At 39.7% G+C, this 18,554-nt stretch overlaps 1 protein-coding gene across 4 annotated transcripts in view; it reads right to left on the bottom strand.

The window, feature by feature from the left end:
• Positions 1–18,554, bottom strand: part of CEP295 (centrosomal protein 295) — a 74,341-nt gene that overhangs the window by 41,431 nt on the left and 14,356 nt on the right. For all 4 annotated transcript variants that reach the window (XM_074984118.1, XM_074984110.1, XM_074984127.1 and 1 more), the window contains exons 4-12: positions 17,956–18,080; positions 17,090–17,183; positions 14,186–14,299; positions 13,136–13,276; positions 7,552–7,735; positions 6,479–6,652; positions 4,698–4,943; positions 3,133–3,236; positions 717–926 (exon numbers count right to left, since the gene is read on the bottom strand). In XM_074984118.1, coding sequence (XP_074840219.1) covers positions 717–926; positions 3,133–3,236; positions 4,698–4,943; positions 6,479–6,652; positions 7,552–7,735; positions 13,136–13,276; positions 14,186–14,299; positions 17,090–17,183; positions 17,956–18,080 — 1,392 coding nt within the window. The remainder of the gene's footprint in view (positions 1–716; positions 927–3,132; positions 3,237–4,697; positions 4,944–6,478; positions 6,653–7,551; positions 7,736–13,135; positions 13,277–14,185; positions 14,300–17,089; positions 17,184–17,955; positions 18,081–18,554) is intronic.

Raw genomic sequence — 18,554 nt, 5'->3', positions numbered from 1 at the left:
AATGATATGGTCACAGCACATCAACTATGGGACCTTGGGTTTTGTGCATAAAAATCTTCTAGCCTCTATAAATGTCCTAAAATCCTGAGTAGTAACAGAGAGGTGACTGCGTTAGTCTGTACCCTAATAAAACAAAAAAGCAGTCATGTAGCACTTTACAGATAAACAAAATAATTTATTAGTTGATGAGCTTTTGTGAGGCAGACCCACTTCTTCAGATGTGGAGATAGTGCCGTACTGGAAATGTTGCTGAAAGTGTATGGGCAAGTATAACATAGGAATACAAAAACCAGAAATAAAGATCGACAAATCAGATACATAGAACAGAAGCAGGGGCAGGGGTAAAGGCAGTTTTCATTTCTATTTTTTTGTATCTCTGTGTTATAAAACCGTTGTGCCAATACACTTTCAGCACAGCACTATCCCCAGATCTGAAGAAGTGGATCTGCCTCACAAAAACTCATCACCTAATAAATAATTTTCTTAGTCTTTAAAGTGCTACATGACTGATTTTTTTGTTTTGCTAAAATCCTGAAGAAATAAACCAAAGTCTGCAGATACCAAGTAAATTAGTAATTAAACACTAGCAAAATGCACTTTGGAGCAGGAAATCTTGCCTCATGGCATACATGTTGAAAATAAAGTTTAAACAATCACTCCAATTTAGTAACGGGAATCAGCTCTCTGAATTTTGATACTAAGTGTTCTTATTTTACCTTGTGTTCCACTTCCTTCTGTTGGCTCACAAGTGGATTAGGATTCAGCTGTGAGTGTTGAGTTTTCTCCTCTTGCTCTATTTTCTTTGTTTCCTTTTGCTGAGCCTGCATTTGGACCTTCAGAAACTCTGACTGTAAGCACAGTCTTTTTTCTTCAATTTGCTTAAGCAAAATTAGCTGATGCTGTTTTTGTTGCTCTATTTGCTCTATCTATCACAGAAAAATACATCAGTGAGTCTCCAGAATTAAATGACAGAACCATAAAAACAGTTAATGCTTATGTCCCAAATTGCCTGCAGTGAACCTATACTACAGCAGGCAATCTCTATTGAAAGAGGTCTCTAAAAAGTAGCCCCAAAGTTCACAGTATAGTCTTCCTTGACTGTGACTACAGAACAGATTCTTAAAATCTGTATGGTGGTTGCTTAAAGTAAAATTTGACTGCAGAGAGCTGTCATACATATTGCTTACAATAACTGCTCTAAAGTTCATAAAAATGATAAAATAAAAGTGCTCTATTCACTTCAGTTCTATTAAGAATTTGGGGTGTGACACAGGACAGTGTTCCCATCTTGCAGCTGAATTGAAAATAAGTATTTTGCAGTTCTACAGTGTTTTTCATCAAAGTTCTGAACACACTTTGCTAACATTAACATGTCGCAATACATCTGAAGTAGCTAAAAGGCACACAGCATAAATTGCACTTCACAAACCCCTGAAGTGCCTTATTTTTCCCCCCTAGAGATTTGTTATGCACCAGTCACTGTAGCACTTGGGCATGATAACTGCTCCAAACCCTTTGGGATAGGTAGTGAAGAATACAGAATCTATTTGAAATTGTTGCCAAGATACAAAGGTGAACATATGCGTACTCTTTCAGAACATGTCACAAGATTTTTAACAATTGCTGTTACAATCTGGGGTGCATTCTAGACCAGTGAGGGGTTGTATCACCACCTGCTTTGTAACCTTGGGCACCTCACAATGCTTTGCTGTTGTAGCTCACACACATGCAAATCACACCCTGAATATCTGTGTATAGCTACAGCCCCAGTAGAGCAACTCTGACCCTTGCAGCCTGTCAGCAAAACACCTGCCATGCCTTCTTTCCAGCAGCCTTGGTTATTACCTGCAAGGTGGCTCCAACGAACTCCCCATTCTGAATTTTCACAAGAAAATAAGTTGTGTACTGTCCAGCCTGCTCTTGAGGGGTTCAGGTATTAAATGATTGTTTTCCCCATCAGCGGTCAATAGAAACAGTTACCTTAACTCTAATAGTTCAGTTTAAAAAACATCATACAGTACAGGACTATGTATGATTAAAAAACAAAACAAGGTTATTTAACTACAGAGAGATTTTAAGTGAATACAAGAATAGTATATTGAAGTATAGGGCCAGCAATTGATATAAGAGAACTAAAGATAAAGCTTTTTATAGATGTTAAACCTTAAATTATACTTCACTGAAGGTAAAATTCTTACATGTTCCCACTGCTGACCAAATTCTCAGGTTAGGACTGCTCCCACCCACAAGGTCTAGCTGCCCTGTCATCTAAGGTGAAAGTAAAATGGAAAGATAACTTCAGATATTTTTGCCTCTCACAGCTTATGTAGTCACCCTTAGAAATGCTTTTTCCTGAGGGTTACCCCTAAATAAAATTCCTTCCAGGTGTGGAATCTCCTGGTGAAAGAGATTCTATGTTACTGCTTGCTAAAATGCAGAGGCATTTCCTGCTCTTCTTCTTTGCCAAAGAATGGCCACTTGACCAATGATTGCACATTGACTTTGGTGACTCCTGGCTACAGGAGTTTTTTCCTTTGACTTTGAAAAAACAGTTCACCTCTTCCTGCTCTATCATGAACTTTGTTTACTGCTTATCTGTAAACTGAGGTAAACACAGGTTCCTTTGTTTAGGACAAACCTGTTTAGCAACTTTTGAGTGGTAATCACGAAGGGGGAAATGCATAACTTTACACATAATGTTAGTCTTCAAATGATACCTCAACGAGGCATATTTTGTGCAAAGATTATGCACAATCAGCCTATAGCACTTGTTGCCAGGGGATGTTGTGAAATCCAAAAGTATAACAGGGTTAAAAAAATTAGATAGGGTCACAGAAAACAGATAGATGGCTGTGAGCCGAAATGGCCATGGGCTATCCCATGCACTGGGTGTCCCCTCAACTTCCGAATGCAAGAAACAGGGAATGGATGAGAAAGGAATGGCATCTCTTGATAAATTACCTTATTCCGTGCATTCCCTCTGAAGCATCTGGCACTAGCCACTTTTGGAAGATAGGATACCAGGCTAGATGGATCATTGGCCTCACCTAAGATGGCTGTTCTTAGGTTTGAAATACAGCAACTATATTGTAAATGCACATTTTAAAGGCCCCTGAAAAGTTACAAGAATACCTCTTTTTGTCTTGCTATTTCCATTCTAATTTTGGTTGCTTGTTCTTGAGGGTGGATTAGAACTGAATTTCCTGCTACAACAGTATGCTCCACTGCTGGTGATTCTGAAAGATATGGATGTATTCAACAGATAGCCCAGTCAAGAATATTACTCATGTCAGAGCTTGGGAACTACTAACCAGAACAGTAAACTTAGATATTACTAAGTACTAATTTAGGCATGACAGGGTCAACCCCATGTTTTAGCTGGGGGCAGGCGTCCCTAACTGAGTCTAAGGAAAACATCCTAATGACAAGTTCCTCCAACCCATCCCCACTGGCTCTTCGGATGGCGAGCAACGACACTTCTCATCCAGATATCCCTGGATCTTGCTGAGGGACCCCATCCTTTATACTAGTTGTAGTTTACACAACAATTTCACAGATGGAGAGTTTTATCTTCTCTCATTGTCTTCCTGATGGAGGGAGGTGGGGAAGGGGTCCTCCTCCTTCACCTACCCTCCTGAAGCAGTACTTATATATTCCAACCCACAAGTTTTCTAAAAGAAGAGCAAACACTTCTCATTTTTCTCCCCCCAAATTCATTCATAGCTTTGTGGAACATATCAATGAAATCTGATTATGATTTATGATTCTCTCAAAATACTCTAAGGCTTCAATGAGCTACTGAAAAGACAAGAACAGTAGCAAGGACTCAGGTACAGAAGGAGAGGTGTACACTACAGGCAGCACTGATAGATAAATAAAAGAGACTTTCCTCATTTACCCTCAAGCAGAAGGGTGTTGCGCCTCCACTTTTGCCATCTCAGTATCTCCACGAATACCACTCAGCATCAATAGAGCATTTCAATTGAGAATTGCCATTGTTATCCCGGCTCTTAGTATTAATGAGAAAAGCTTTCCTGTTACCCCCTAGCAAGTGTATTTGTCATATCTTACAGATGAAGTAATAAATCACCACACATGAATGTGCTTTAATGGCAAAGACAAACTCTAAATTTCAGGGAATGCCTGCTCAATTTCAAAAATGACATTATCTGTGAATGCATTTCTTGTATAATTAAAATTCTAATATGTTAAAGTTACTTCATCATTTACTTTTTAAATAATTACAATACTTGTAATTGAACTGCTTACTAGTTAGCTTCTAAGAATCAGTCACATGCACTAATCCATTAACATCCCAGAAGCAAATGGGAGATAAATAAATAGCTCTAAATAATTACAGATAAAAGAGTAAACCTCATCTATTTCATGTTAAAGATAATTCAAAAGAGGTACTGAATCCAGGAACAGGTGTCCTTCCAATTTACTGGTGAGACATATGGGAGAAAGTGAGTTCAGCCTCCAAGGAGCTTCAAGAATTCACTTTAAAAAAAAATTTAGAAATTAACGGTAAATTTTGCAAAATGTACCTCTCCAAACTAAACAAAAACAAAGCAACATTTTACACTGTTCACTAAAAAGTGCTTATTGAAAAAGCAGAATTCACAGCCATGCATAGCCAGGCCATCTTTGCTCACAAAGCACATTTAATTTTAATTGGGAAGCAACACAGTAGTTACCTACGGCTTGAGAGGCTGAATCAGCACATTGTTCATGACCCGGATCTGAATCACATAAACGTCTCTCTTCACTAGCAAGAGTTCCTGACTCAATTGTCTCAATTTCACTTCGAATGTCTGCTTCACATTTTGAAGTCCATTGGTCTTTTTGGCTCCGGATCTTATTTAGTAATTTTTTTAAGACTAGTTTTGATTGTGGTTGAGATGCTGTTCCCTCTTCAATATCTGATGAGTACAGACTCCAAACTTTTAAAGGTATAAGAACAAGACAAAGCAAGGTACGTATTTAGTTCAGTTACATCTCACATTAAAAAGTCATTGGTTGTAAGCAAAATCATCCTAGTAAGATATTCACCTTGTCAAAATTTGTTTGTATTATACAAGTGGATTAATTAGACACAGTAAAAAACTTCCTGATAGGGAATAAAGACAGGTTCTTAACAAAAGACACCATATCTGAAAGCTCCATTTTAAAAATATTTATAATGTGCATGTATTACAATTTCACTAGTTATATTTACAAAACCTGTAACTGCTTAGGATAGGCCTCAAAGTGTTAAATATTACTCAATACAATTCACCGGATTCAGACATAAAAACTGGGAGTTCTCTTTTTCATTAGACTTTTGCACATACAGTAGTACCCCGAGTTATGCGAGAGTTGCGTTCCTGAGCATCCTCACAGAAATAGAATTTCATGTAAGTTGGGGTGGGGGGCTGGGGAGGGAATCAGGCAGCAGCCTAGCTCCCAGGTCCCCTGGGCTTGCAGGAGCCAGGCGTGGCTTCTCCCTGGTTCCCCCAGCTGGGGAAAAGCCATGCCGCTGCAGCTGTCTGCCTGCCCGGCTCCCGCAGCTGGGAGAAATCACATCACAGCTGGGGGAAAACAGCCAGGAGAAGCCATGCCACAGAAGCTCTCTGCCTGCTGGGGGAAGCAGGGGAGAAGCCCAGCAGGGAGAGCCCAGAGGCCAGAGAACGGCTGTGGTGGGGCTTCTCCCCTGCTTCCCCCAGCTGCGGGAGCCAGGGGCTGGAGCACTTTTGCTCTGCACTTACCTCGCGTTAATACGAGTTAAGTGCATGTCAAAATCACACATGCCGAGGGGTTACTGTATGACACTCTAACCTCTGGAATGGAAAGTATTAAAAATTATTAATGATGTAAAGATTTCATACCTATAATACATAATTCTATAGCTACAAAAATACTTTAACTAACCTAAATACAAATTAAACTAGTCAGAGCTGTGGTTCCAAAGCTATTGTAACTCATCCCCCTTCTTAATATATACAGGTAGAACCTCTCTAGTTCACCACTCTCTTGTCCAGCAACATCCATAATCCATCATGTGCATATGATACAGTATAATTCTCCCTACTAGCAGAGCCCTCCCTTTCCATAGTATGAGAAACGATCACACTCCAGCTACACCCCATTGTCCTAGCCCAACCAAACATTTGTCTTGCTTTAAATTATAAGTGTACCAAATTTGGGGGTCCTAGCTCTCACTGTTTAGGAGGAGTTCTTGAACAGACAGAGACAAGGACGGACAGACTGACTCTCTCAAATATATATTATAGATAAATTCAGTAGTTCTTATTTTTAATTTAATTAATTAATGAAAAAGAGATGAAGATGCTATAATGTCTGGTATTTTATGTACATTCTAAACTAGTACATTTCCCCCAAATTCCTGTTTAAAAACAATACTTTTCCTACAGGACAGCTGAAACTCTTAAATAATGAAGTATGTTCCATTCAAGAGTTAAAACTTGCAATTTCTTACTCTCTGGTTCACTAAGGAGCTGGTCTTCCTTTTGTACCACCTCATCCAATTTTGACTGAGTTTCATATTCTGCACCTGCCTCCAGGGAGATATCCAGGTCCTCATCTTGAGACCTATCACAGGGATTTGGCAAAGGCTGTGGCTCAAGATGCAAAATCGTATCTCCTTTCATTTCTAAATAAAGAAATGAAGCCATATGAAATACCAATACATTCTATCTGAAATCTGAATACAACTACTTTAAATTTTATGATTAAAATAATCATTTAGAAACCTCTCAAAGAATTCCAAAATGAATGGTTCAATAAATTAAAAAAACACACTACCAAAACATTTCAAAGAAACAAAGAATGCTCTGACTCTTTCAACATCATACCTAATTTACATCAACTACAAAGATTTTTTTAATACAGTAAAGCCTCAATTTAATGAGCCCTGATATAACAGACTTTGGAAATAACCAACGCTGTCTGCTAGCACCCCTGCCTCGTCCTAAATAAATGCGGAGATTCACCAGAGCCGCTGCTGAGGCTGGAGGAGCTGCTTGAGTGGCTGGGGCTGTAGAGGCCACCACAGCGACTGGGGCCACCAGGGCTGGGAGAGGGGGCTGCAGCAGCTCTCCTCCCCCAGCCCTCTGCGTGTGGAGGATGGCGGTGCCCGTCCTCCACTGCCTGCAGTGGCACTGAGAAGCAGCCATGGTTTTGGAGGCTGCTGCCTGCTGGCAGAGTGGGGGCATCCACACTTTACCTTCACGTGGGTGGCTTAGAACCGGAGGAGCTGCAATGCTGAGAGCTGCATGAGCGGAAGCAGCCAGGCCAGCATTTAGCTCCTCTCTTGGTAACTGGGAGAAGGAGTTGGACGTGTGAGGGGAAAAATGAGGCAGAAGCAGAGGACAGGAGTGAGTGATGGGCTGGGAAGGTCAGTGCATCATCATACAGTATAATCCCTTGGATATAATGGACTTTTGGCATTAACAGACATCCTCCACCCCCTGATGCCCCATTAGTCCATTAAACCCAGGGTTTACTATAATGTATGCTGACAGTGACTAACAACCTTTCAAAATAGCTTACTCCTGCCTCCACAGTACATATCTTCAAAGGCAAACTCCAGTTCTCTCTGCCAGTCTTCTTTGATTTCCACGCGTCTGTATGCAGGTTCAAACAGCTGTGGCGGCATCTTTGCCACAATCTGTTTTCTGCGTGCCAGGTCCACATTCTGCATCTGTTCAAGTTCTTTCATTAGCCTTTCACGATCCTTCAAATAGGAAATTCATCAATTAATAACTAGGCATTCTCATTTAGATAGTATAACTTTAGCACTAATAGAACACTTTAATCACCACATTTTTTTAAAATGCTTGCTTCACACTGGAATACAAAATTATGGAGTATAAACATATACACAGGTAACATACTACCTCTTAAAATACATCACTCTAAATATCTTACACTAATTTATTAATGCCAATAACACTCAAGGATCAGCTACCATTTTAGAAGACCGTGGGCAGGGGGGAACCCTGTAGAAAAAAACAGTGGGTTTTCATTAAGTTGATGACCTGAAGGGTTTTTTCTTTTTTCAAGATTGGATTAGTATTCTCTTTACATTGCCATGATGTAGGAAAGCAGCATTGAAATTCTTATTTTAAATGTTTTACCACCTATTTTATAAGTAAGAAAATAAACTCAATTATGGTCTTCCCTAGATTTGCTGGATCAATTGATCGCGCTCTCTCTCTCTCTCTCTCTCTCTCTCACACACACACAAAGGCTGTGTCTACACTAGCAAATTCTTCCAAAATATTTTTCGAAAGAAGGGGGCTCTTTCAAAAGATCCCATGGAGCATCTACACACAAAAAGTGTGCTTTCAAAAGCAAATCGAAAGAACGTGCTGCTCCTTTTGTGAGCACTCTTCCACTCCCATTCCAAGGAAGTTTCTTTTGAACGAAGGTGTGTGTAGATGCTCCTCAGGGCTCTTCTTTCAAAACAGCAGTCTTTACGGCACCTGATTTTTCGATCCCTGGCCCGTTCTTTCAAAAGACATGGGGGTGTGTGGATGTTCTCTTTTGAAAGAGCAGATCACTCTTTTGATCCACTTTTTTGTGCGTGGATGCACTCTTTTGAAAGAAGTCTTCCGGAAGGGATTATTTCGAAGGATCTCTGTAGTGTAGATGTAGCCATAATCCCCTCCATGACCCCTAATATCATTAGCTCACACAACATACAGTATCAGAGAGGTAGCTGTGTTAGCCTGTATCTTTGAGAACAACAAGAAGTCCTGTGGCACCTTATAGATTAATAGATGTTTTGGAGCATAAGCTTTTGTGGGCAAAGGGGCGAAATGATGAAGCAGGTCTTTGCCCACGAAAGCTTATGCTCCAAAATATCTGTTCGTCTATAAGGTGCCACAGGACAACATACAGTAATCCCTCGAGGTATGCAGAAGTTGTGTTCCACACAACCCTCATGTACCTTTAATCTTGTGTAAGTCAGGAAGGGCTTGGGGGGATGGGTTGGAGCCCTGGGAGGAGGCAGTGGGGTTAAGCCTGGGGTGGGTTAGAGCAGAAAGGGTGGTGGGAGGGTGCATTTGAACTGGGGCTTGCAGGGGTTTGGACCCAGGCAGGAGGGGGTTGGGGAGGGGGTTGAGCCCGGCCAGGGGGTTGCAGCCGGGACTGCAGAGGTGGTGGGTAGGACGGCTGGAGCTGAAGCCCCAGGTCCAGGATGAAGCCAGAACCCCACGTGCTGGGAAGTGTGAGCTGGGTCTGTGGGGAATTCGGGGGGAGGCAGGGCATTAGCTGGGGGTTAGAGCCTCATGTGCCTGCAGCATCTGACAGCTGGAGTCCCCCATGCACTGGCAGCTGACAGCCCAGTGAATGCTGGTGGGGGTGAGCCAGGCAGAGGGGAAATTGAACAGGGGTGAACCAGGGGAGGGGTGGGTTGAGCTGGCAGGAGGGATAGTGCCCCTGTGCACGCTGGCGGTGGCTAACAGCTGGAACCCTAAGTGTGGGGGAGGGGCGAGCTGGGGCCACGGGAAGGAGTGGTTGAGCCAGGTATGGGGGTTGAATAGGGAGTGCACTGGGGCAGGGTGGTTGAGTGGAGGGGGATTGGAGCTGTGGCAGGGGCTGGGAGCCAGAGCCCCATGCATGTGAGTGTAAACTGGGGCCGTGGCGAAGTTAAACCAGGCGGGGGAGGAGTTGAAGTAGTGCTTGAGTATGGGCAGCTTAGAGCCCCACGCATGCTGAGCCAGCCGTGCCAGGGAGAGATCTGGGACCACATGGGGGCTGGGGCACAGGGTTTGGAGCTGGGTCTGCATGAGTTGGAGGGGAGCCCCAGGTGTGCAGCTGGAGTCCCCTGCTGGGGAGGTGAGCTGGGGTCAGTGGGAGTTGGGAGGGCTGAGCCAGCAGGGGTGAACTGGCGTGGCTGTCAAACAGCGCTGCTCTGGGAAGCAGGAGGAAAGGGGTTATAGCCCGGGTGGATGCCCAGAGGGGCAGGCAGCTAGGTGAGCTAAAAGCCTTCCCCCTACCTTCCCAGAGCAGTGCCTACTGCCGCTCTTGAAAGTAGGTGGAAGGGACTCTTAGCCTGCGTAGCTGCCTGCGACTGCAGGAAGCCAGGCTGCCTGAAAGCCCAGCAGCTTCACATTGTGTGAACGTGAAGCTGTGTAAAGCAAGGGTTACCGTATGAATCGGGGGTCAGCAGTGTAAGAGTGGGGTCACATACTCTGGATTCACGTACTCAGAGACCTTACTGTACCTGACAAATTGGGTACACTGGTTAAGTTAAACAAGTGTAAAACAAAAGCCAGGGAGTTACAACAGTAACTAAAATCCATTCCTTTCTTAAAAGCTCAACTTTCACTTATCTCATCATGTAATTTTTCTAATTCTCCAGTCATCATTAATATCTTTGTACTAAACAGAAACAATTCCTAATGTAAGATAAAAGGGGCAGAAAAACGCTTTAAGAAAATGCTGCAGTATTCTCAAATTATAAAAAAAACAAGAGGCAAAACATGAGCACAAATCCATACCTGATGTCAGTAAACCCAAAGGAGGGGGGGTGGGAAATCAAGCCTTATATGACTCAAGTTTGCCAATCACCATGGCTCCAAATATTAGTTGGACAATCTGTCACTGTTGTAACTCCCTGGCTTTTGTTTTACACTTGCAAAAACATGATCTCCACCCTCATGGGGTTGTGACAAATACAACTTCTTTAATCTTTCTGAAACCCTCAGATACTTGGCTGATAAGCACCACAGAACAGCCATGAGGCAATTGGAAATTCTATATTCAATGCAAGCAGTAGATGATCTACAATCAGTAAGACCTGGGTCCATTCACTGAAAGATAATTAAAAAAAAAAAAAAAAAAAAATCAAATTTCTGCCTCAAACCTACATACCCAATGAGACGTCGAGTGTCTGGAAAAAAGTATGTGATCTGGACACTCTAAATATAATTTCATTATATCACAAACATAACCTACTGCTAGTAAACAATTTAAGAAGTTAAATCCTTCTCCCCATATAATAGTTTGTCATCTCTAAAGGTCTCCCCTATCTTCAAACATCTTGGGGGAAAAAACATAAAAATCCACAATGTACTTAAATGATCAGCCTATTTTGTATTAAGGCAGATGTGAATTCCAAAATTATTGGACCCTCAATGGAAACACCCAGCCAACAGTACTACTTCAAATTTATATCAACAGACTCCAGTCCTAAACATTTCTGCTTACCTTAACTATGGCTGTATGGGTCATGGGCTAGATTGAGAAGAAATTCACTTAACTTGTCACTAAAGGTATTTTAAGCTTAGGTTTTATGTACATAACAAAAACACTTTGCAATCATCTTTACTATTCACAATCAAAAATCACTCTGCCCCTAAATGGGGATGTGAAGGACCTTTTCAGAATTAGATGTCAACTTCCAAAGTCAAGAATTTCACTACCAGTTGAATCTCGCTAGTCCAGCACCCTCAGGACCTTACTAGTGCCAAATGATAGACTTTGCCAAACCATGGGGTGTCAGTATTGTCTAGCATATCAACAACGTTTCCACTGCCTACTGGGCTCTTAGAAGACATTCGGGATAAATTACAGCTAAACAACAGCAAAGAACACTGAGAGCAAGGACTGGTTGCTGTAAAGTAACTTTGTGGGACCACGGAAAACTTGGCCATACCCATGATAAGTGGATATTAGGCTAAGTAAACTCATGATGGACTACAGATATTGCTGTACCAGAGTGTGCTGGATTAGCGGTTCAAACTTTATTACTTAATATCAAGCATAGTTCATATTTAAATCTTTAGAAGTATTGTATTTTGCCTAAAATAAAATGTTTCAATATTTAGTTTTCAATGTTCACTTAGCATTGAAGAGAGGATTAAAGTAGGAAGAAAGGCTGATTATATTGCCTTAAAATAGACCAGGTGTAATCTAAGAGGTTTTTAAAAAAAAAATATATATATCAATTTTAGATACGCAAATCCAGCTATAAGAATTGTGCAGCTGGAGTTGATTTAGACAAAATGGTTACTTGCCATCATCCATACAAAAGGAGCTCAATGGGAGAAACTATTCCACTGACTTCCCTTACTCCTCAGATTCACCAGGTGTACCAGTATCGATGGTGGTGCCACGACAGTTTGATTTTGCTCATCCCCACTAGGCATGCTAAAACCAAACCCTGGAAAATCAACCACCAGCATGTTGATCTTCCCGTAAGTGTAAACATACACTAAGGCTTCTGTAGATGACAAGTAAAATTTGAAACGTGCATAAGTGAATACAAATCATCCATCCCATTGATTTTCCAACTCAGGCAGAAACATTATCTTTCACTAAAGCTTAATCCAGAGTTGAAGAAAATCAGTATAATAGTTTTATGAACATTTTAATTTAGAAAGTTACATCTTTTTAAATGTTAGTAGAGGAACTAAAAGTTCTTAAAGCACTAAGAAAAAAGGGGGTTCTGAAATGCTTAAGCTTTGAATCTGCTTAAATTGTACCAGTTGTTTGACCACTTTACGCAGTTAATTCATATAACCTTTAAATTAAAAAGGATGCAGTATTCACAAATCAAGACAAGTTGCTCTGAAGCGAAGAACTCAGGAATGTACAAGAAGAGTTTGCAAGCTTTCCAAAACAAATAGCTCATTCTCTTCATTTCTTTTCCAAATCCATCTCAGGCATTATTTACTATGTATAAGATTTTATGAGTGCAATGTTAGTTAAAAACAATATCTCTTTTAAAAACAAAATTTCCAGTTCCACTTCTTATACATGGACACAGATTTCAATATTCTTTTTCGAGCATTTGCAACTCAAAACATAACGATAACTCTTTTGTTTTCAAGTGTTTTAATACATGCTATACCAGGTTTTGTAAAATTTGTAAATTATCCACACAACTTGAACTATGTACAGCATCCTTTTAAATTTCAAATCCCTGTGAGATCTGTTTTTTACCTTCTGAACTTTCTGGTTGCAAGTCTGAGCAAAATCAGAACAGTTTGCTTTTAAGGATATGCATTCTGAAAACATTCACTATTCCAAGGTCTTTCCTGAAGTCAGCATGTAGTAATTTGAACTAATTATTTTTATTGCTGATCATTTTGATATTTATGAATTACATTCCTATTTTCCTTACTTGTGTCAAGTGGACCATCTTCAAGGCATGGTTTCCTCTCAGATGCGCTTTTTCAAGCTGTTCTCTCCTCTCTCTCTCTTCTTCCTTTTGTAGTTCTTCCAGACGCTTTGCTTCCTCTTCAGCTGCTAGTCGAGCATCTGTCTGGTAGTCAATTAGTAAGAATTCAAACATCAAAGAACTGTGAAGACTCAAAATATAGAAGCTGACATTAAAGGAGTACTTCTGTAGTCAATTATTCAGCCAGACTACTTTAAATGTAGTTATGAATGGCTATCACAACATGGGAAGTATACAACTGTCAACTGAAACAGTACAAAATTGCTATTATACTTTTGAAAAAGGCACATGTATTTAACTACATTTATAATCCTTTCATTATGAGATGCCTGAAGTGCTACTGTGCAAAATCCTTTAGGCAACGTTTAGAATAGCTTGACTACACCAAAAACCTCTCAGCACTTTTCATTCAATATAAGGCTTAATGCTGAATGCAGACAGTGCTCTACATTTTATTTCATTCTAGCCTACAGAGGCTTGTTTTTTAACAACAGAGAAAACAAGTCTTTTCAGACTCATATGGAAGATAAACACATTCTGTGAGTTTTGCTCAGAGTTGAAAAAAGTTAATGTGAAAACAACAAACAAGAATGCACAGGCCATAACATAGAAACATTTTCAAGTTTCGCCTATGAAACCAACTTTGATGCATTTGCCCTTTACACTGTGATCCTTCAAACATTTAACAATCATGGGTAATTTTAGGCAAGCAAGCCATTCCACCAAAGATAATGGGCGTAGTAGTTAAGTGAGTATTTGCAGGACTGGGGCCCAAATACATATGCACAACGTACACTGTCACAAGTCTTCATCATTTGAAATCCAAATTAGTGGACACCTATTCATTTTAATTATTATATACCAATCACAATATTTTTAAGCACATCTGTTGTGAAATTAGTATCACAGTTGCCAAATTTAAAACCCGTAGATGCAATACAATCATACCGATGTAAAAGAGCATATACATTAGGCATATTCGATGTCAATTACCTGCTTAATGTCCATTTCTCTATCCACGTAAGGTTCAGAAAGATGATGATGAGTAACAGAAAAATTGTCAGCATTATAGACTTTCACCATAGGCATTCTTTTCACTTCAAAGTTCTAAAAAGCAGAAAGCACAAATAGTTAGTTACTTTACCAGTGGCACTGTTTGCAATTTTGAGTTAAATGGAGCATAAATAATTTGCAGATTTTCAAAGGTTATGTATATAACTAACAAATCACATTCAACATGAGGCATACCAGGAGGATTTAATGACCAACAGAGCGAACTCCTCCCTGCCAAGCAGCATTAATCTTAAGGATATGGTTCCAATTTTCAACAGTATTACCTTAAAATTGCTTTGTTTTAATATACTACTACAGATCCCAATTATAGCAGCTGCCATAACTTTGGACAACTGTACTTTAAAAAAACAAAGCAAAAGTAATATTTCTCACACACACTCCACTGCAGATTTCATTTATAAACATCAAAATCTCTTATGAGGGCATCAGAATGACCAGAAGCTCTGTTCAAGAAAAGACATTCCTTATATTAGCAAATGTCTGTGCCAGTGATGAGCAACCTTAGGGCCACATGAGTGGCCCTCCATTTCAGTGGGCCACAAGAGTGTCATAACCAAGATGCTCTCCCATGGTAGAGTAATTTTGCTAACTGTTGTGTATCTAGAATTTAGCGGGTATGCTGACTGACCTATAGCAGTGCTTTGACTGGATGCAGAGGGAGAACATGGCTCTCACAGTCAGTGTTGTGCATGTACCTCACTTTACGTGCATGTCACTTTAGTAATATTGATAGGAAAAAACGATGCGGATGGCCAGCCAAATCTGGTTACCTTATGCGTGGGCAACAGTAAACAACATGTCTCCAGGGAGTTCTGCTGGGCTGGCGGCAGGGAGACCATCAGAACTACCAGCCCTCCTGCCACCATCTCAACTGCCAACTCCCCTGCTGCTGGTCCAGTTAAGCTCCCAGGGAGCCCAGCACAAGCCCTCCATGTGTACTCTCTGATCCAGCAACACGGATGTTGTGGAACCAGAGAGTCTCAGTTTAGAGAGGTTCAGCATGTATTGAAAATAAATGCTTGCTGGTCTAGAAATATATACACATGTAAATAATACAGACCACTGACAATTTAACTATTTTAAATGTGAAACATAAAGTTACTAAATTTATCTAGGGCAATAAATGGAAGTAATTCTAACAGACCCAGATAAATTAAAACATTATTACAGACACTAATTATTATAGCTTTGAAACTAGACAATTCCTACATAAAACTTTATTAGACAGATCACCTATTGCTAGCCCTATACACTTTGACTTTAGGAATATAATTAGGTATAGTTCTTTTAATGTTTATTTTTGAAATATTTAAAACATTATCAATTACTGATTAATCAAATCTCCATCATTTCATGCAAGGGCAAATATTTGTTGCAAAAATGTGAAAATAATGGCTCTTTACAAATTTCTTTAGTATACAAAGATAATTAGTGGCTTAACACTCCATTTCAGATAAGTGTTATTACTGCTCTATTAGTGGCACCACAGTTAAGAATCTGGCAGGAGTTTCCACTAGGGGTTTACAATCAGCCTGAAAAAAAAATTTACTACACTCCTGCATACTGATCTTAGAGGCAGCAACTTTTTCACCATTTTAAGAAAACAATTTAAGCCATTTTTAGAATGCTGACATTAAGAAGAGTTTTCCAATTTAAAACAACTAGCTGTGCTTCAAAAAGAAGCATAACAATTTTTCACAGGAAAATCTTGTGAGCTACAGCAATCCTGGCTTCAGTCCTCCCTGCCTGTGTTACTAAGATTTCAATCCAGCACAACACTTGCTCAGTTTTAATTATGCAGGTGTTCCCACTGAAATCAACTGTAATGTTCACTCATAGTAAAAAAGGTGAACAAGTGCTTTGCCAGATCAAAGTCCAAATTACAGCAGTCAAATGTAAGAGTCACTGCCATGAAGTAATTTCTTATTACCATAAAATATATGAAAGCATATTGTGATACTCCATCATTATAAATGGACTACCAATCGATATATTAAGAGAGAGCTAACCACAGGCATAGTTGTGAAAGAAGTTTTCTTTCTCTAACGTTATCTGAAAATGATTTAGAATTAATAGTAGTATCCAGTTACACAAACAAGAAGTATATTTAATATAGAATCACCATAAAGTTAAAAAATGACATTTATTTTTAGTACAATATAAAAACGTGTCATTATTTTTGAAATGTAGGCCCCAGTTTCATAATGTTGCGCACCAAAGCTTCACAGCAGACAATGGAACTCCGAGTGGACATATATGTTTGTGCTTGCAAAATGACTACAGAAGCAGGGTTCTCGTTTTCTTTCCTTTTTCTAAACAACTGGCTTAAACAGAATGAGTTGTTCAGTCGTAACTTTGTGGGCTATAGAGTACAGAATATAACAAACAAAATCAGAAAACAGCTTAAGTAAAAAAGCTAGCAGAATCTTGAAGATGAGTTACAGTTGCAAAACAAAGTATCACATTATTACATTATTAAAACAGGAGCTTGTGTATGTATTTTAAAAGAAGAGCATTAAAAACGTTTCCATTTAATTGCCTTAATGGTAATAAATACTGACAGAACTCATTAAAACTACATCACATTCACAAAACTGATAACCACCAAAACCCAAATTAAATATAAACCCTAGTGACAAAAATATATTTGTGCATGAAATTAATTCTTTAATTTCCTCTGGAATAGTCTTCAGTGTGCTGTTGCTACTTACAACATGCAAATAGCAAATCCAGATGTTATGCTTTCAGAAGACAAACTAAAGTGACAGTAACACACATATTTCCCTCTGAAATTATCACCATCCCCATATATTGGATACTCACCTCAAAAGGATGAGGTGGAGGTGGTGGCAGGCTTGCAATTTTGGCAGCTCTCTTTTTTTCCACATACAATGCATGCTTACGTGCACTTGTTCGCCTTGGCCCAGAACAGAGAACGGTCAGATGAAAGAAATGTTCAAAAGGAATATTAGCATTGTGTAAAAATCAAAGTACACCTAAAAATGCATTTTAAAATTTATCGTTGTCTGTTCTCTAGCCCTACAACAAGGGATTGGAATTACAGAGAACACAACATTCTGAATAAAATCACTCCCCTACCCCTTTCTCAAAAACATTTCCTGAATACCATAGGGTTGCATGGTCACCTCACTTCTGCTTTTCATATGTACACAAACTTACCTACAATGGCTCATCTTTCCTTTAGAAGTATTACCTTCTAAAGCATATTGTTTAATTTTTCCATTAAACAATTCCACAGTTTTCCATTAAACAATTTCCACAGTTCAAATTGGAACTCATCTGCTGAGAGCACTAAGCAGAGCAACACCTCGCAGCAACTATAGTAGATTTTATCAAAAGAGTATCTGGCACTCAGGAACTGAACCAAGATCAATTCATTTCACATATGTCACTGAATAGCTGTCAGTTATGCAAGTGGTCTGAAACCAGAGATGAGGATACAAGGCCCTTGATCCCACTGATAGTTCTCTGAGCCATCTAGTGCATTTGGCTGTTTTATCCCCTTGTTTCTCAAGCTGCAATTCTTATTAAACTCATGAACTTTGGCTAGGGCTACATGGGAATTCCTAACTACAAACGAATATGAACAAGAGGTCTCAAGGATCCTGCATTTTACCCTTTATGCACTATAATTGTATTTTTAAGAAAAACAAATCACTACTATATACCATGTTTGCTCTTCTAGCAATTTTTCTTTTTGAATTTTCTGTTCTTTCAAGGCTTCCTTATGTCTCTTCTCTGCTCTTTGTTTCCTTTCCTCTGCTTGCTTTGCCAGAGCCACCAAATCAGGTTCCTTTACAATGAAATGTAATTAACGTTATAATAAAACACTTCACCCAGATACTAGTTACTTATTATGCTATCAACATGATAATTCAAGTATTACTGCTCACAAACAGCAACTTACGTGATTGGATTAAACACCATAATGCATTCCTATCCTACAATAATCACTTACCCTTACACTCTACCGCTTTCATCATTCTCTCATTGTATAGTACCAATAGCAACAAACTGGCCAGGTCTCCCCCAGCCCACTATTCACTGAGGCTATGTCTACCCTATGATGTAAATTCGATTTTATAATGCTGGGTTTTATAAATTCAATTTTGATTAACCTCACCTCCCCACAAAATCAACTGAGTGCTGTCACACTGAATTGCCAAACATTCCCTGTTGCAGCAATGCACTGTGGGAACCTATCCCATAGTTCCCTCAGCCCTGAAGCATTTTGGGTTTTTGTAGCTGGTGCAGCATGGGGAAAAAA

This window comes from Carettochelys insculpta, chromosome 1 (assembly GCF_033958435.1).
Source record: "Carettochelys insculpta isolate YL-2023 chromosome 1, ASM3395843v1, whole genome shotgun sequence".
NCBI classification, from domain to species: domain Eukaryota; kingdom Metazoa; phylum Chordata; order Testudines; family Carettochelyidae; genus Carettochelys; species Carettochelys insculpta.
Note: the sequence above shows the minus strand (reverse complement) of the source record. Positions and strands in the feature narration are given on the sequence as shown.